We start from the raw sequence: 20080 nt of genomic DNA, 5'->3' as shown, positions 1-20080 counted from the left end.
AATGGAAGAGGAGACGAGACGAAGGAGGAGGAGAGTAAAAAGAATTAAAAAGTAAAACTTTGTTGAAGGTAAGTTAAATTGTTAATTAGGGTTAAATTAAATCAATAATAAGTTGATTGGGCGTTAATGACTAACGTCGTTAACGTCCGTTAGCCTAATGGGCAATTTTTGTTATTATTCCATACCTCGGGGGTATTTGGTGTATTCTGGAAACATTAAGGGCATTTGGTGCATTAACGCAAACCTCGGGGTCATTTGATGAAAAATCCGTAATGTTATTTGTGATTCCTTGGACAATATTGTTGCATGACTGTGTTACTTTTATACATTTATGTTAGTAAATTACATAAGATTCACTTTCTTTTTGCATATGGAGTCACAAAATAGGATGATGTGGCCAAAATGTAAGGAACATATATTTCCTTTGATTTTGTTCGTAGGAATGGCAATAAATGGTGCATACCATTGTCAAAGCTTCCCTTTCTCTGAAGAGTTGAAGGTTTGGATGGAAGATTGCCATGACTCTTTCTGGTAATTGTGGACAAATTATTTACCCGTATAAAAATATAAATATAAAATAAAGTTAGTTTTGGCTGAACGGCCCACAAGGTCACAGGCCAACCCAAAAGTATTATGAAGATAACTTGTCCATACAATATTTGTGGCGCGGCCCATTGCATCTCCAGCAATACATCTAGGGTTTCACTTGACTCCCTTTAAATGGACACCTCCTTCTCTCTCCCTCAATCATCAAATCATCTATCACCGCCACTAATCTTTATTTCTTCGTCTTTGTTTCGTCATTTTTATTCTGTTTTTTTTTTTACTCTTATCAATTACTCAGTTTTCTTAATCTTTCATTTCCTGTTTTAAGTAGTTATTTGATTTGATCACAGCGATCGAAGTACCAGATGTAGAAAATCAATTTCTATAAACTGTGGGGTTTTATATAAATGAATGAGCAGATGATGATACACATGAAACAACAACTACCACTGAGTTGTAATGCATGATGTTACAAATTCGAGCTTTTTAAAACTGATGCTCCAATCATTTGATCCCTCGTCATTCCTTCCCCTTTATAGATTATTTCATTAACTGAGTGATTAGATAAATTAGATATATAAATTAGAAAAGTGCCGTGCACAATAAGCCGATGCTCTGGATAATACAATGATGAAGGAAGCATGGTAGTGTGCACGGAGATTGATGATAAGGTCTACATGTCTGCCCCCTCTGATTCTCTCTGATTTGGGGGCCTGGTTTTAGACCTATATTTTTTTTATTAACTAAACATTCATGAATATTTCATAATTTGTCCTAATATATCTGTCAAATACGGAGTACTGGAGTAGTGTGTTTGTGTCAAGATCAGTTTTAGATGAGATCTTAACAATCTTGGAAAATCAGGATTTCATGATTCGCTGCCCCTTAATTTTGAATGAATATTTCATTGACTAATTGCCAATACGGACCTTGACTGTCACTAGGTTTTAATTTGTGCTTAAGATCTCAATAAACATCCAATAAACTTATGGAGCTCAAGCCTCAGATGGATTGGTATATTTATACGGAGTTCTATGGAAATGAACGTAAGCTTTTTTGAGTTAGGAAATTTGTAAAACGTTACACTTTAACCTGTTTAAGCTCTTTCTTAATTTCTTTCGGTAGTATTTCATTCTCATAAAAGATGCTTAAAAGGATTAAAATATGTACCCAAACACGATACGTCCTATTTCAGTATTTTGGTAGCATTGTGTAGTGGATTCAAGGTAGAGGTCCTACTAGAGGTAACAAAATTTCATACGGAGTTACCTCTTAGCATGATAATGTTTGATTAATTAAATGGATATGGTTAATATTTAGATTTCTGCCACCGAACTGAAATAGTTTAATGTGGCTAATTTTATTGAACAAAAATGACGTAAAAAAGTTAGTGTATTAGTGTATCAACCTTATTTGAATTCGAGTTTAATTAAATAAACAAAAATAAACTAAAGTTAGTGCGGCTCGTTTGGTATAAGAAAGGGATAGGGATAAGGATATAAATTGAGATGAGGATAGTGAATTTATCACGAGAAATGTCATTTTACCTTTCAATAAGAAATCCCCATCTTTGTACATAATGAAAATTTGGGATAACTAATCTTTATTCCCACTCACTATCCCTCTAAACAAACGAGCCCTGAGATTAAACGGAATATTCAAAACAAATAAGAATGACTTGACAGTTGACACGCTACATTAGTCAACAAAGTTTTGTTAGGACTTTGGAATCTTGGATTGAAAATGTTGATCTCGTGGTAGCAAACTAAAATATGAGAATGGGCCGACACTGACAGTACAGTAATTTCCCAATTGGTGTAGTGGACCATACTATTGTGGGCCTTGTGGCTATTTTCCATTTCTCTCATGCTAAATTGTCTCAGTTTAAATTCACTGTTCATATCTTACTCCATATTCAGGTGCATCCTGATTTTTAAATAAACATATACTCTATATTTCGTACGGAGTAGTTTAAATTTAAAGAGCATACTCCCTCCTCTCTTAATACTCAGCACTGTTTTTCTTTTCGGGTCGTATTTATTTAAGGGATACATTTGCCTTTTTCGGCCGTATTTATTTAAGAGATACACTTGCCTTTTTTAGTAACTTATAAATCCCACTATCTAATTAAATAATCTATTTACACCCTACCCTCCACCCACTAAAATGACATGGGCCCTTATTGTTTTACTTATTAAAATATCTACCCAACCCCATTTGTTTTATTACTTTATTTCATTTAATTTTTTTTCTTAATATCCGTGCCCGGCCAATTGTATCTCTTAAATAAATACGGAGGAAGTATATTATTTCTCACACTTACAATCCACCTACACTTCTACTCCCTACAAAATTCATTTAAAAATTTACACCCCCTCTCACCACAAGTTCTAACCTCTTACACATTTTCCACTATATTAAAAAGTTACCCCAATATAAACTAACACCCATTAAATTAATAAGTCTATTCAAATGTCTTAAATTTCGCATCAGTCACCAGCCAAACTAGTGTGAATATTAAGGGACAGATTGAATATTCATTATCCGAAAAATATATACAAAATAGTAGATAAGTATATACAAAATATATACAAAATAGTAGATAAGTAATGTTCTACATGTATATAAAAACGCAATTTAAAAAGTGCACCATGGTGCACAGTGAACATGTTGCACCTTAAGAACGTATATGAGCATAGTGCACCTTAAGAACGCTAATATATAATTAAAAGAACATCTAGTTACGTGAAAAGAACCTGAATATATGTTTTTATATTTTTAATAAATAGAGAAAATAATATCGAAATATTATTTTTTTTTGGCAAATTTGCAAAAAAGGACCTTTTATAACTCCAATTTTGCGAGAAAGGACCTTATATAATATTTTTTTGTGAAAACACACCTTAAAGTAATTTTTTTTGCGAGAAATAACCTAAGGGAAGTTTCCTGCATTGATTGAGTTTTTCCGGCCATTGACGTGCACGTGAGCAGCACGTGTGGCTTACGTTGGCTAAAGACACTGATTTTCCCGACTCTTGAATTTTCAAACTTGATTTTACTTCGTTTTTTTTTTCAACTTTAGGTTTTAAAGCTTAGAATGTTGGAGGAAAATTGGGTGTGATTAGCAAAATAAAGCCACACTTGCTTCTCACGTGCAAGTCAATGACCGGAAAAGCTCGGTCAATGCTGAAAATTTACTTTTGGTTATCTTTCGCAAAAAAAGTTACATTAATGTGTGATTTCACAAAATAATAATTATATAAGGTCCTTTCTCGCAAAAAAAAATTACATTAAAGTGTTATTTCACAAAAAAAATTATATAAGGTCATTTCTCGCAAAATTTGGGTTATAAAAGGTTCTTTTAACAAATTTGCCTTTTTTATAACAAAAAAGTGAAATATTATATCGCATGTTCTTTTGACGTAGCAGCTAGTGTCATGTATTTTTTTCTTATGTACATACGTAGTATGTTCTAATGGTGCATTATGCCACTGTGTATCATGGTCTATAGTCCATGAATTGATATAAAAATTGTGCACTTGAGTGTATAATCGTGGTTTTGTAGGGTATCTATTCCAAACCTCATGCAAAATTAGGTTCCGTTGCCCACAAATGATGAACTAATGATGAGATTTGTCATTTTGGTAATACAAATTTGATTTCCCTCTATTATTTCCTGCTACCTCTCATTACGTTTTTTTGGATTAAACTTCAAACAACCTCATTTTTTTTTTTGACGGGAACTTCAAACAACCTCAATTCTCATATAATCGACTAATCGTATAGGAAAGAGCTGAGGTTGGAAGTTGCAAGAAGCTATTGTACTTCATATTTAATTGTCTATGAATATGACTATGACGTTGAGTTTGTTTTATTTAACGGAATAGAATAGCCTATGAGTTTTGATACGGAGTAGTATTTCCTATGCATCAGATGATCAGAGTACTAGTTTAAGCACATAATCATATGTTTATATGATAAGAAGTACTCCCTTTGTTACTAAATAAATGTCACTTTTCTATAGATGGTGTTCCTTTATAAGTGTTCATTTTCCATTTTTGAACATAAATTTTTCCCATTTTTCCATAAATCACGATTTCTTACACATTCACTTTTATTTGTACTTTATCAATATATAATTATCTATTTTTTCTTTTCCCATAAAAAAACATTCTCAATCATTATCCCTTACACAATTCTCATTTTTATTAATTACCGCACCACTCTTTATAAGTTACACTTATTTAGAAACGGAGAGAGTACTATTTATGGAGTAGTTTGATATTATATAGTCTTTTTGATGACATGGCTAATTAGATCTTGTTACTCGTAACCATTCCTAGTGGTTGTTTGACAACTCTAATGATTTTTATCACACACAAAATGAGAAATAAAAAAAAGTTAAAAGTTAACAATAGAAATGAGGTACATCCAAAAGCCATAGGTACACAAATAATAGTGGATGGGAGAGGTTAATAAACAACTAATGCGTAGTCCGTAGTAGAAAAATTAACCTTACTCATTAATATAGTAATAAATGTATGTCAAAAAAAATAAAATAAAAAAATATAGTAATAAATATAGAAAATAAAGTAGAACAAGTCAATTAGAAACGTGATTAAAATCATATGCATTAATATAATGATAGTAATACTACAATCAAACAAACAAAGAAATAAAGTGGCACATCATTACTGCTAATTTAAAAAGAAAGCACCTACTCCACAGGCCACACAGCCCATTGTTTGATTAACTAATGAAGTACTAAAGTAGAGGTTGGTTTAGAATACATATAATAATGATATAACTAATATATACGACAAATCAAAACGTGCAGAAATTCCACATATAGGAAAGAGGTCGGAAGTTGCAAGAAGCTAGCTTTTGCATTGAGAAAATACATTAATAACCCGATCCGTATGTTGTCTAAATAAGAAGAAACGGACGTATGTTATTGTTGTCTACTCTGCGATATGGCGATATGCCGACATTGTAGTGCATTATTAGGCCTTTTGCTGCTCTATTCCAGACGCCATGTGTTCTATGTTTGTATATGGCGACACCAACCTGCATCCATTCACCAACACCATTTCCTTACTTCTTGCCCTTTTCTTTATTTTTAATTTAAATTATTATCTCACTTGATAATAACACTTCATAATACATAGAATAAAGAGTAGAGTTTGATGAACCTTAAAAGATACAAGTAACTAATATGATCCCAAATGATCATGTAACAAATTAAGACCTATTCTATAATTTTAATTCAATATTGATTGTGTTCTTGTAACTAATTTGTTATTTGAATGAGAAAGGAAACATCCCCTTAATCACATAAGAATTTTCTAAGCGCTTCTTTATACGAGTAGGAAAGAGTCAAGTAGTTTCCCAACACAATAAACGTGAATACTATACCTAATTCCACCCACTTTTACATATCTACACCATGTACATCATTCATCATTCATCATATCTCAAAACAGGATTTTAGTGTTATCACTTATCACATACTCCTACAGTCCTACGTAACTCGTTAACCATGCGCCCTACTATGCAAAATATATTTTGTCAAAAATAAACACATGCTAATTAAATATATGATCAAATTAAAGTATACTTCATACACTAGTTCAGTATCCTCGTTTCAAAATTTATTTTGTGTGAACTTTTCTTTTAGGATGTGTTTGTTTTACAATTCTCACTTTCTTAAACTGATCCTGATTTATTTTAGTTAAATTAAACATTGATAACCCTGACTTTTTTAGTTATGAACTTGTTTTAGGAAAAACAAGTGAAAAAGAAGTAACATGATCATCTAAAATGCATGCCTCTTCACATTAATTGGCTTTGACTAAATCGAAATACCCTTGCATTCTAACTTTAGTATTCAATGCATGGGCCATATCATATGTAATTAAATTGTACATATGGTTACAATATTGTCCTACAAACAAAGGCTAGCTATCTACGGTCTTATCATAGGCCGGTTCCTAATATGGCACTCCTTCCGTTTTTTATTATTTGCCCCATTGTATAAATTAATAGAGTAGTATTTTTATTAAAAAATGATTGTATGAAGTTGAGAAGAAACAAAAATGGTGGATTAAATACATTTTATGTGAGAGTAAAGTTGTGGTCCTATGAGTTTTTGTGGTATTGACTATTAAGACAAACATAAAATGAAAAATGGACAAATAAAAAAGGACATAGGGAGTAAAGAACTACGTATTACAAACGTACATCCTTTCCTTTCCCTCGCTACTTCATCCTAGAAGTTGACCGGCATCCTAGTGGCGGAGCCAGGAATTCAACGTAGGGGGCGAGAAAAAAATGGAACTAAAACTAGGAGGGGGGGGAGGGAAAAAAATAAAACTAAAAAGAAAGGGTATGGTATTAGGATTTGAAATGAGTTATTGAGTTATTAAACTCAAAATAACCATTGAGAGACAAGTAGCATTTAGTGATATATTTTAGTATTTATTACTATATATTAAGGTTTTTTAAAATTGTCGCCCCCCTATCTCCGCCACTGCCGGGCACCCCGTACTTGTTTTCAATAATTTGTACAATAAGGTCCATAACCTTTTAATTTGTTACGAAGTACGAAGTACTCCGTATTACCAATTGCATGGAGTATATGCCAGGTTACCTGACAACAAATTTGTACAATAAGTACGTTAAATTGACTTTTGTTTGAAGTTAGGCTATCAGTTAGACGTTCTAGCTGGTACGTGATGCACGACAATCTAGTTAGCTCCCTCAATTAATCAATCGGATGCTCCTAATTAAGAATTCGTATAATCGTACATGAAGCGAAGCGAGTAAAGGGCAAACATACCTCTCTTTGCGCTTCTCAAAGAACCTCTGCAATGACTTCTTACGTTTAATAGGCATATCAGAATCATCTACCATATAATTTAACACAAAATTAATTAATGCAAATATAGTTAAACCTATCATTATTTTATTTAAGGAATTCAATTCAAATTAAGTTACTAACCTCCATCATCATCATTAAGTCGTCCGAGGATATTCTTAGTAGTTGCTTGGGATGACTTAAAACATGAATAATCCACCACCTTCCCTTCGTTTTTTGATTCATTCTTTTCCATTGCAAGCTTCATTATGCTTTCGGCCTAATTCATAATATATCTTAATTAATATCATTTCACTTATAATTTAACCAAAACTATATATAATAAATAATTAAACCAAAACGTACACAAACCTTGTCGTTGGGTAGATCATAAACAGAAACTGACCCATTGTAGAATATGGTCATTGGGGCAGTTTCTTCTGCTTTCTCCATGCTATCTTCCCTGTTATTTTATCTCAATTATTAACTATTTCACTTTTTTCTTTTAAACCTACATACAATTATTAATAATCCCTCCAATTTTTAAACAATTTCAACTTTTATCTATAATAAAATTGATAAATTTTAACTTCATCATTAGTTGAAATTGAAAGTTGATACAATACTTTTTTAGAAAAATAAACTAAGAAACTAAAAATGAACATATTAGGCTTTGTTCAGTATCATTTTCAGTTGATTTAGAGTTAATCATTAACTAAAAAATAGTTATACCTATTGATGGAGTATAAAACTAATGTTGAAGTTTTAACCATCAGCTTAACCTTTTGGTTTAGTTAGTACTTTAACACGTTTTGACGTTGATATTATTCACATGAGTTACTTTGACTTTCTTTTGTGATTTAAACTTAAAATAGTTATATGTGATCTTATTAGATTTGTCTATATTTAAACGCGTAAACTGAAATGAGACGGATAAAGTAATACTCCCTCCGTCCCGGAATACTTGACCTGTTTTTCTTATCGGGTCGTCCCTTAATACTTGACCTGTTTCTAAAAATGAAAATATTCTAACAATATTATATTATTTCTCACTCCACCCCTATTAATCCACCTACCCCCTACTCCATATAAAAAATAATTAAAAATTTAACACCTACTCTCCCCCAACCCCACCTCTTAACCCACCTACCACTAACTACATTAAAATAATACCCCACTATCAACTACTACCTATTAAATTAAATAAGTCAATTCAAATTCCTTAAACTCTGTGCCGGTCAAACCGGGTCGAGTATTCCGGGACGGAGGGAGTAGACATTAATTACACAAATAGTGATTTTGACATGCATTTCTTAATACATTTATAATTTTATTCTAAAATGTCAAATTGGATTGAATATTAAGTTGACCATTGATTGATTGATTTTAGATTTTTAGTAAAACTCACCCCTCACCAGTCACCAGACAGAACACCTTTCAGAAAGAAAAAAACACGTTGATAAAAGAATATTAAATAAGATAAATTCCTTATCATAAAAAAAAGGAAGAAAGAAACGAACCCAGAAAAAGGATTGGGATGAAAGAGGGGAAGTTGAGACATTCCAAGACTTGAAGTGGGAGTCCCGGGATGTGATGATGAGGACTTGGAAGCATTAGCTGATGCAATCACACTCTTCACTATCTCCGGATTTATCTTTGCAATTCCTGTTCAATCCATGTATACTATATATATGTTACCCATCATTTTTCTGTTACTTAATTCATACGTAGTAAATAATAAAGGGTAAAAATAAAACATAATTACAAATTCTATATTGTTCGTGAGTATATATACCAAAGAGTTAATTTTTTTAATGGGAGTGGACGAGTGGTGGAAGCGTGGAACAAACTAGATAGAGGTACGGTTGGCATATTATGATCGGACAAAATTTAAAAGGTTATGGGCCGGATTAAATAATATTTAACCTTGCGGGAATTAACGGTATCTTACCACGGAAACTTTGACGGCGATCAAGGCGAGGCTGTGGCTGCGGCTGCGGCTGCGGTTGTGTCTGAGGCTGAGGAGGATGAGCCATGGAATTGGCAAGGTTGTGCAAACCAAAGAAATCGAGTTCAACGTGAGACGATTTAGACATGATGATCGATGAGATTTTGTTAGAATCTGAAGTTGATGGAGAGCAAGTAAGTGTTACGTTGTGTTTTTGTATACACAAGTAAGCCAAGCATATATGAATTAACACTACAAAATAACAGTTTGCATGTTTATTTATATAATTATATATAGACTATAGTTAATAGTTGGGTTTAGAAAGAAAAAAGGGGAGCGAGCTTAGAGGGAGGGAGGGAGGGAGGGAGGGAGGGGGGGCCAAGAAAGTTGAAAAAAAGTTGGGTTTAAATTTGAGTCACGAAGTTCACGAGATTAATGGGGGTACAACCGTCCGTGATTCACCTTTTATACTCCACACCTCCTAAAGGCCATACCTCTCCCCTCGCCCCGGGCCTCTACCACTCGACCATCATGGATGACATAGGTTACAACATGTGTTTCAATTGATATAACATATTTCTTAATTGTTACAAATTAAATTTATGAGCTACGGAAGCGTCACACATTTCTAAACTATATCCCTCTTATATTATACCAACTGAACCATTATGTATAATTCTACTCAAATTTCTTTGTGCTTTGTGGTGTCACTTAATTTGTACGTGGGACATTCAACCATGTACTTGTCTTCTTCTTTTTTCTTGTCTTTGTAACTCATTTTTAATAAGGGTTTTTAAATACAATTAATCAATAAGTATCATATTTGGTTGTTGAAAAGAAAGATTGCGGCATTAGAATAGTTGGCAAATATATTGTTGTTTTGATTTCCATATAACTTTACATACAAAAGCGATCTATTTAAAAACTATGTAAACAAAAATTCCGAATCACAATGTCTATTTTTGTAAGCATCATTTTATTCCATAATTATTACATAGCATGATAGCACGTACCAATCTTTACCAATAAGGCCTTAATTAGCTAAGTGAACGTATAACAAATGAGTAACAAGTGTTTCATAGGTAGAAAATATAAATAGAAGTTGGCCCCTAGCAAATTAAGATTTGAGAATCATGCCATCAGAATACTATGATCCATATAGTTCACTTGAAATTTTAAATAACATGCATCTTTAAAAAATTTAGAAGAGGTGTGATTTGAGCGCGTAGGAATTGAAAATGAGGATACTTTTGAATCGTTTAACGGTGTACGGTATGACACAATTTAAAAATAATAAAAAAAAAATTAACAAAACCGTCTTCAATTTCCTCTAGTAATATAAAGATGGTGCGTGCTCCCCGTTGCCCACACACTCCATACAAATATAGAATAGGAGCAAGATAGAATTGTAGTCCAATGTATATACTTCCTCCGTTCCTAAATAGTTGCACCATTTTGACTTTTGACACTATTCACTTGTCTTGCTTTGACCTTAATTTTCTACTAATAAATAAATTTAAAAATTATTATACAAAAGTATTACGAAGTATTAGGTTTGTCTTAATATATATTTTAAATATATCAACTTTTTATAATTTTTACTAATACATAATTATAAGTATTGATGGACAAAGTTATGCGTTGGCAAACGTGAAAGTCAAAACGGTGCAACTATTTAGAAACGGAGGAAGTATTAATTTGAATGAAACAGATAAGTGGCACCAGAGCTGTCAAAACAGGTCATCGGGTCGGGTTTGGGTCGGGTCATCTCGGGTTTCGGGTCATGATCAGGTCGGGTCGTGTCGGGTCAATATTTCATTCGGGTTGAGTTCGGGTTCGGTCGGGTCGATTTCAGGTCGGGTCATATCGGGTTTTTTCCTATCCCGGGTTCAGGTCGGGTTCGAGTCGGGTCACATTTCGGTCAGGTTTGATTTCGGGTTCGGGTCTTATCGGGTTGGGTTTAAGTCGGTTTGTAGCAGATAATTTCGGGTTCGGATCTTATCGAGTCGGGTTTAAGTCAGTTTGCAACACAGTTATTTTCGGGTTCGGGTCTTAGTTTGGATCGGATAATAATCAGATCAAATAGAATTCAGATTGGGTCACTCTCAGGGACGGGTCAAACTCGGGTCTGATAATTAACCTATACATTTTAAGGATTTATATTCTAAAAAAATTTGTTTAACTTATTTTAGAGTTAAATTTTTCAATATTTAGCAATAAATATTTAAAATAGATATATCAATGAAGTTAATATTTGGTCATGTCATTGATAACTCGGGTAAATCGAGTAGCGGGTTCTCACAGGTCGGGTAAATAGCAGGTTTCATCGAGTTACAATCGGTTTCGGGTTGACATCGGGTCGGGTATCAAATCGGGTTCGGGTCATTGTTCGGTCGGGTCAGTTCGGTTATCGGTCATTTTCGGGTCGGGTGTCGGGTGTCGGGTTCGGGTGTTACAACATCGGGTTAAAATCGGTTATCGGTTTTTTCGGATCGGGTACAGGTCGGGTTTCGGGTTACCTGTTTTACCGTAATTTCGGGTCATGATCGGTTACGGGTTCGGTCGGTTCAGGTCGGGTTTTCGGGTCGGGTCAGTTTTTAACAGCTGCCTCATGCTTCACGCAAGTGTGGCATGAAATTGGTTGCAACAACTCCAAAGTTCACGCAAGGTGTACCTTTGTGTTTACCAAAAAGGATAAGAATAAAAGTAAGAGCGGCATATTAAATTTAAGAGTAAATTGGTTCCATTTTAAAAACGTGTCCTTGAAATTTGGGCAATAAATTAAATTCTACGGTTGAATCATCTCTTCATTCATTTTGAAAGACAATTCAGCAAAAATAGTATGTCCCCCTTGCCATCAACCTTTTTGTCAAACCATATTGTACGTTAAGCTTTATTGCTTAAAAACGTGCTTTTGTCTTTCACATATGCTAAATATATAAACAGATTGGAGTTTTAACATTATACAAAAAATTATAACTAGTGGTCGGGGCATTAGAAGCCCTTACACAACTATTAAAGACATAACGAAATACTTGAGTTGTTATAACCAATAAAAAATACGTCATTTGTTTCTTAATGTTCTATTCACTTTTCATTTTGACTTTTTAGAGTATGTTATAGTATTAAAGTTCTTCTCACTAGTTGTGCTTTGTTCTACTTTTGGTGAGCACATTTTACCATCTTAACTCTTTTTCTACAATACTCCCTCCGTCCCGGAATACTTGACCTGTTTTCCTTAGAAATTCGGATATGACTTGATTGAATTGCTTGATCATTAAATTTCCAGCCAATTGTTTAATTTCTTAAACGAACTAAGCTCATGTAAACCAATGATTGTTGAAGTACATGAGTACGTTTAATTAACAGTTGATAATAAAAGGAGAAGACGAGGGGTTGTAAATGTAATTGCTTTCTTTGGTGATGTTTGGACCTTTAGTTAGTTTTGAACAGAAGATATTCAACAAGGTGGAAGTTGTGTTTTGAGAAGGACGATTAATAATAATAAAAAAACGTGGGGGTTTATGATGATGGGAGTTACGTTGAAATAGCTTTAGCAGCAAGGAATGAATCACTACCGCAATTAATAGCGAAAGAGTATGGAATATGGATAGATTGTTACTACTATTTCTTTGGCTTACAAAAGTGATCACGCCTACAAGACCAAATTCGGCAGTAACATGTTTTTGACGTTTTTGGTTACATGCATTTCGGTTACCACTTACCATGCTTAGCATGAATCATTCAACAACGTTGTTTTATCCTATAGCCGACATCTTTATCTTTTAACTTTAAATCAAACAAACACAAAGTACACTCTATATCGATCGGTGACTACTTTTTTTTTTTTTTTTAATGATCAATTACTATGTCAAACAATTGTTTTTTTTTTAAAAGGTCCAACTCCCCAAATTGACTTTTATGGGATATATACATGTCCGTATATGTGTAATAATATATAGAGTACTATACAAATGTCTAGTTTTAGTATGGTATATTCTTTTTTAAAAATAAATTAACACTACAACTATTTGTATATTTAATGACAATCTAATTACGACGGGTCAAAAATTTCGTCGCAAAAGCCTTTTGCGACGGGGCTAACAACCAAATAAAGACGGTAACAACCATTGTAAATGTCTTTTACGACGAGTTAACGATAATTTTTTTCATTACGACGGCCCCTTTTATTAATAAACGATTATTGACTTTTAGCGACGGGATTTACGACGGCCCCTTTTCATTACGTAAATCCCGTCGTTAATAGTATAATTTCTTGGAGTGTAAAGTGGAATTGAATCCGTAAATAAGTAATAACAAGAGGGATAGAGGAATTTATTTCAATGATAAATACATTTTGACATGAAGAAAGAGAGAGTAAGAGCGGTACACGGCCACAAATTATATTCAGTAGCTGAATGGTCTTGTATATGATAAGATAAGACCCTTGAGTTTCTTAAATGGCTTTGTCACATCGATCACATGCATAACTTTCAAAGCTTAAGAATTAAGATGCTCAACACAACTATACAAGTACACAATTACAAGTACCGCGTGCGCTACTGAATAGTGATCAAAGTCACCAGAAACTACAACATTGCTCCAGGATGCAACAACAACAAAGAGTAGCCATACTGCAACCACAACCAACAACTAGTTATTTACTTACATTTATATCAATTTAAAAATGGTTATTCTATATCCATGAGAGAATAATCAAGTTACTGAATTTTGGTGTAATTTTTGTCAATTAAACAATTCTTTAAACTTGTTACCCAACAAACACTTACAATAGTTTTAGAACATGTAAAGATCTATGACAAAATTAGATAAGCTTTGGGATCGTATCTAAAATACTCCATATATGAATTACAACTCTTCAAAAGAAGACTAATGTGCATGCATATAGCTAATGATGATCATGCGCTTCATAATTAACTATCAGAATGTGTTATAAGTTAAATTAAGTTGCTAGTCAACATGGTTGTTAGTTTGTTATTCCCCTCTAGGTTCTATTGTTCTAACCCAAACGTGTTATGATAGGAGTGCAAAAACAGATTACAAGAAAAGAGAGAAAAGCAATACCAAGCTCTAAGGAAGGAAGGACAGCCAGAAGGCCCATAATCATAAGAGTTATCATACGGCTGCTGATGCTGATAGGGATAATGAGTTGGGCCACTGTGGCGGACATGGGCTACTTGTGGTGGGTAGTTGTCACTGAAATAACCTTGATACCCAGGACCAGGACCAGGACCAGGACCAGGACCAGGACCAGGACCAGGACTACCCTGAAACCTTGGACCAGGGCCAGGCCCAGGCCCAAACCCATAACCTTGCTCAAACCCCGGGCGAGGCGGTGGGGGCGGTGCAGATCCTGGATAATCCCCTGCTACATTGATTAGCACCAAAATCAATTAAATTACAAAAACAAAAAAGTAGATGCAATATAAAAGAATTCAACAAATATAAACTTCAGAAAAAGAAAGAAAGAAATAATTGCCTTGAGTTGGAGGGTAAGAGTCATGGGCAACATGAGAAACCGAAGAGTAGCTCATTATTAGACTTGAAAGCAAATTGAACTTAATTGTGTATCTATTCTACGGAGTACTCCGTACTTCGTATGTATGTTGTTAAGCTTAAACTTTAAAGGATCAACATTACATTTCCTTGGTGCCAAGTTTAGACGTATTGCCGAAATTGCACAATACTGTCCTTATCCTTATTGACAAACTAACAATCCATTCTCCTTGCATAAATAATTAAATATGAATATGATGCACCCATTGCCTAACACGCACATCATACTCACTTTTATATCCCACCATATATTTATTACACACGTCCTTCCTTCATTCTATGCGTGTACGATAAGTGTATTTACACGATGACTACGCATTTCTATAAGGTGCCACTGCCAATTCAGTCTTTTGTATCGAGTTCGGGTTGACTCATGTTTCAGCGAATACTAAATCGGGTTGGTTTTGGGTTTAGGTCGGTTCGGTTTGGGTCAGGTCATTACCTTGTATTTCTAAGAGCCTTATTATGATAAAAACATTACTCCGTATTAGACACATTATTGTTGGATCACGTATAATTCTGGTCAAGTAATTTGACAGTGATAATATTTAAACAACGAGAGTTTCGATTCAAAGGTAGTACTCCGTAATACGGAGTATGTAAAAACTAAAAAGCATTCGTATTATTTATGTATGCGAACGCGATGCATTTGCATCGCTTGAAATTTAAATGAACGGAACGGGTACAATCCTATGACTAGAAATCTAGAATAGGTCCGTCGATACATGACTACGGGTTCAATCATTTTGGGCCTAATAGAAATATAAAACTCATAGATCCATTGTCACATTTTTATGGGCTCTGTCAACACGATCCATGGAACTAGTATGTAGTATACGTATTACGAGATTACAAGTATTGTTATGTCGGCATCAGTAACAAATCCAAACATTTCCACTACTTCCTAATTCCTATATTCAAATTCACATCTCCATCTGTCCACCTTCCTGCATACAACTCATAAGATGATGACCACTTTAAACAATAATAATTGTGTCATTTTCTCTAGAAAGAACAAACTGGAACGTAGGGATTAGAAACTAGAAAGTAGTGTAATTATTATGTTAATCACTTATAAATTATGTTTAGTAGAAAAAGCTGAAGATAATAGTCGATATTGCTTATGTACGGGATCATATCCAGAGAGGGCAGAACATAAATGACAGAGCAAACCCTGACACCCAGGGCACACCCAAGTCAAAGAAAGACTCTAAACCCCAAGCCAAGTATATGCAGCCCAGGCAGATCAAACCTCCCCAGATCACGTGTAAAGACACAGAGCAGAGCTAGGCAAAGCTGCATCAGTCCAAGAAGGGACCTGCAGGCTAAACGACAACGACAAGGAATAAAGTACATCGCCGTCATACACGTGGCGGCATCTGAGTAGGCCAAAGTACAGAATAGTACGCCTATAAATAGCACCCACATCATTCATGATGGGACGGATTCTTACACACGGTACTTGCTCCACCTTCTCTCTATATTCCCTCTCTAAAGACTTCTTACCTATTTGCTGACTTAGGCATCGGAGGGGGTTTCCTCGGTTAAACCCCCGAGGTTAGCTCACGTTTGCTCTGCTTGACAGGGCCAAGGCACTCCGGAACGTCTTCCCAGTTCCACACCCGGAACAAGTGGCGCTAGAAGGAGGGGACTTCCCAGACCTTGCCTCTAAAAGACCTACCCTCCCACAAAATGACTGAGTCAAGCGAACCAATAATCCAGCAAATAGAACCACCCACCTCTAGAAACAACCAGAGAATCACAAACGTACCTTTGTTCGGCATGCCTCAGAGTCTTGGTCCGCCAAGAGAGACACCACAACCCAGAGCTATGGCAACCCCCAGCCAGGGCCAGGGCATCCCAGTTCCAACCAGTGCCTCACTAGCACGGTTGGGGGCACAGTTCTCACCCGACCAGATGCGCACAGCCATAGAAGTCCTGACCTTCCTTACCCAGACAACACCGCAAGCCCAGGTCATGAGAACAGCCCCAGAGGTTGAGGTTGAGCAGAGGAGAAAACGTCCCAGACCCCAGCATAGTCCGAATGTTTGGAGGAGGAATCTTCAGCAGGACATGGAAGGGGCTGATAATCAAGAGTATGAAGCAGAGAGTATCACACCAAGCAGAGCTCAACCCCGGGCAAGGACTGAACAAGCACCCAGTCAAAGACACCACTCCATGTCAGGTATGCCCAATCCCACCCGAGCAGTAGTTAAACCTGATAATTCTCCCTTCTGCGATGAAATACTCTCTGAAGGAATGGAAAAGATAAAAATGCCCACCTGCAAATACTCCGGAAAGACAGACCCAACGAATCACCTCTCTGCCTTTGGGGGACACATGATGCTATATACCAACACAGACTCTATGTGGTGTAAGGTCTTTCCTTCCACTCTAGAGGGGATGGCACAGAGCTGGTTTGGTAAAATACCCAAAGGCACCATAACATCTTTCCGGCAGCTAGCTATCTTGTTTCGCACCCAATACGTGGCAAACATTGCCAGAGAAAGGATGACAGGGGAGCTGATGTCAGTCATCCAGGGGCCTCAGGAATCTCTGAGGGAATACATATCCAGATTCAATATGGAGGCGTCAAATATACCCAAGTTGCAGCAAGAGGTAGCAGTCCTGGCCATGATGACTGGTCTGCGGGATGGAGAGTTCAAGAGTTATCTGGGCAGAAAATCATTCACAACCCTGGCAGAGGTACTGGGAAAGGCGAATGAATTTATAAAGAGTGAAGAAATTGGCAGGGCAACCTCACGTCGATATGTGGCAAGTGAGAACAATTACGGTAGTCAGAGCAAGAAAGAGCCATACAAAAAAGAATACTCAGACAGAAGAGAAAACCCACAGCCAAGAAGAGACTGGCAGGGACCAGGCAGAGGCAAAGGTAACGAGTTTAAAACTGAGAAAAGGGGGAAGTTTAATGAGTATACCCCCTTAGTGGCATCCAGAACTCAAATTTTTGCCATCAGCAAAGAAGACGAGAAGTGGCAGAGACCTCCCAAAATGTACAACAAGTACAGGGACCCAAAAAAGTACTGTGACTTTCACAGAGACCATGGCCACCTCACAGAAGAGTGCACTCATTTGAAGGATAATATCGAAGATCTGATCCGGAGGGGATACTTGACTCAATTCAAGGCAAAAAGCTCGTATAGCAGGACCTATGAGAACAGAGATAATGATAATAGGTCCGACAATAAGAAGGCGGAACCCAAGCAGAGCTACCCAGCAGACCAAAAGAGAATGGGCGACATCTTGGTCATAACAGGAGGGCCAGTCTACGCGGGAACCACTGTTAGCGGGGCCAAGGCCAGTGTGAGCGAATTCAAACACCAGGTTAATTACCATAATTCTGGCAGGTGGCCCGCCCCTCCAAAAATCCCGCAGTGCACTTTCACAGAGGAGGACTGTAAAGGCATAATATACCCCCATGACGACCCCATGGTGCTAGCCCTGAATGTAGCAAACAGAAAAATCCACCGTATTCTGATAGACGGAGGTAGCTCTGCGAACATCTTATTCTGGCCTGCTTTCCAAGAGTTGCAAATTGATGAGAAATATGTAAAACCAGTCAATTACCCAGTAATCGGATTCACAGGAGCCACAGTGATACCAGAGGGGATAGTCAGTTTGCCGGTGCAGATTGGCCAAGGGAAGGATATCAAGGATATCATGGTAGACTTCATGATTGTGAAAGTCCCCGCAGCCTACAACGTCATTCTTGGCAGACCATTCATCCATGACGCAGGGGCTGTAGTCTCCACTTATCACCTTACCATGATGTATACGACAAATGATGGCCGCTCAGCCAAGGTAAAAGGCAGTCAGGAGCAGGCCAAGAAGTGCTACCACACTGCGCTAAAACAACCACCCAGACCCCCACCACTGGCAGAAGAAGAACTTCCCCAATCTCGAAAAAGAAAGAGAGCAGAGCGCAAAAAAGACAAGTTGTTAAGCATGGAAAACTTCGAGCATCGGGAGGAAGGTCTGTTGGAACCTACACCAACTGACGAAACTGAGGAGATAGAATTAGAGGAAGGGTTGACAGACCGAACGGTTCGAATTGGCACAGACGTAGACCTATCCCTCAGAGTGAACCTCATCGGTCTGCTGAAAGAGCACGCAGACATATTTGCTTTCTCAGCGGACGAAATGCCAGGGATTGACCCCAGTGTTATGGTCCATAGACTGAATGTCAGCAGAGAAGTTAGGCCAGTGAAACAGAAGAAAAGAAATTTTTCGACAGAGAAGAATGTGGCCATCCAAGAAGAAATCAACAAACTGCTAGCAGCCAAGTTCATAGAAGAGTGCGATTACCCAGAATGGCTGGCTAACGTTGTGATGGTAAAGAAAGCAAACGGTCAATGGAGGATGTGTGTAGACTTCACAGACCTAAACAAGGCCTGTCCGAAAGACTGTTACCCATTGCCCAGAATAGACCAGCTGGTTGATTCCACCAGTGGACACGCTCTCTTGAGTTTCATGGATGCATTTTCCGGCTACCATCAGATCAGTTTACTCGAATCAGATCGTAAGAAAGCTGCTTTCATCACAGATGCTGGAGTTTATAACTACAAAGCCATGCCATTCGGCCTGAAAAATGCGGGTGCAACCTACCAAAAGCTTGTAGATAAGATATTCGCACAACAAAAGGGCCGGAATGTGGAAGTATATGTGGATGATTCCATAGTCAAGAGCAAAAAAGAGGCCAATCACATCGCAGACCTGCGAGAAACATTTGCTACGTTGAGACAGTATGGCATGAAACTAAACCCAAAGAAATGTGTGTTCGGTGTTAAGTCAGGAAAATTCCTGGGATTTCTGGTCAGTGAAAGGGGAATAGATGCCAACCCAGAGAAGGTGGAGGCCATACTCAACTTGCCAGAGCCAAAGAACATACGAGATGTGCAGAGATTAACGGGAAAGATGGCAGCACTCACTCGTTTTATCAGTAAATCCGCAGATAGATCCCTCCCATTTTTTCAGGTACTGAAAGGCAACAAAACATTCAAGTGGGAAACAGAGCAAAAAAAGGCATTCGCAGAGGTAAAGAATCACCTAAAGAGCCTCCCAACAATAGCCAGACCAGAAGTAGGAGATGTTTTGCAGTTGTACATCTCGGCCTCCAAAAAGACTGTAGCAGC

General features: G+C 36.6%; 2 protein-coding genes and 2 non-coding genes across 4 annotated transcripts; 2 read left to right on the top strand and 2 right to left on the bottom strand.

The window, feature by feature from the left end:
- Positions 1–959: 959 nt before the first annotated feature.
- LOC130466444 (small nucleolar RNA SNORD36) lies at positions 960–1048 on the top strand. Its single transcript, XR_008926671.1, has one exon. It is a non-coding gene; the product is annotated as a small nucleolar RNA SNORD36 (small nucleolar RNA).
- A 126-nt stretch (positions 1049–1174) lies between these two features.
- LOC130466675 (small nucleolar RNA snoR100) lies at positions 1175–1279 on the top strand. Its single transcript, XR_008926844.1, has one exon. It is a non-coding gene; the product is annotated as a small nucleolar RNA snoR100 (small nucleolar RNA).
- Positions 1280–5152: 3873 nt separating this feature from the next.
- On the bottom strand, positions 5153–9718 carry LOC110785755 (protein TIFY 9). Its single transcript, XM_021990262.2, has 6 exons — positions 9354–9718; positions 8923–9067; positions 7775–7865; positions 7547–7682; positions 7385–7451; positions 5153–5613 (listed from the first exon to the last, which is right to left on the bottom strand). Exons 1-6 carry the CDS (start codon positions 9496–9498, stop codon positions 5550–5552), a joined length of 648 nt encoding a protein of 215 aa, XP_021845954.1. The 5' UTR covers positions 9499–9718; the 3' UTR covers positions 5153–5549.
- Positions 9719–13661: 3943 nt separating this feature from the next.
- Positions 13662–15113, bottom strand: LOC110785702 (protein CYSTEINE-RICH TRANSMEMBRANE MODULE 7). The gene is made up of 3 exons (XM_021990186.2): positions 14851–15113; positions 14436–14736; positions 13662–13984 (listed from the first exon to the last, which is right to left on the bottom strand). The coding sequence occupies exons 1-3, from the start codon at positions 14903–14905 to the stop codon at positions 13930–13932; spliced, it is 411 nt and encodes a 136-aa protein (XP_021845878.2). The 5' UTR covers positions 14906–15113; the 3' UTR covers positions 13662–13929.
- Positions 15114–20080: the final 4967 nt, after the last annotated feature.

This window comes from Spinacia oleracea, chromosome 1 (assembly GCF_020520425.1).
Source record: "Spinacia oleracea cultivar Varoflay chromosome 1, BTI_SOV_V1, whole genome shotgun sequence".
Taxonomy (NCBI): Eukaryota; Viridiplantae; Streptophyta; class Magnoliopsida; order Caryophyllales; family Amaranthaceae; genus Spinacia; species Spinacia oleracea.
The sequence above is the reverse complement of the archived record's forward strand: the minus strand, read 5'-3'. Positions and strand labels throughout refer to the sequence as shown.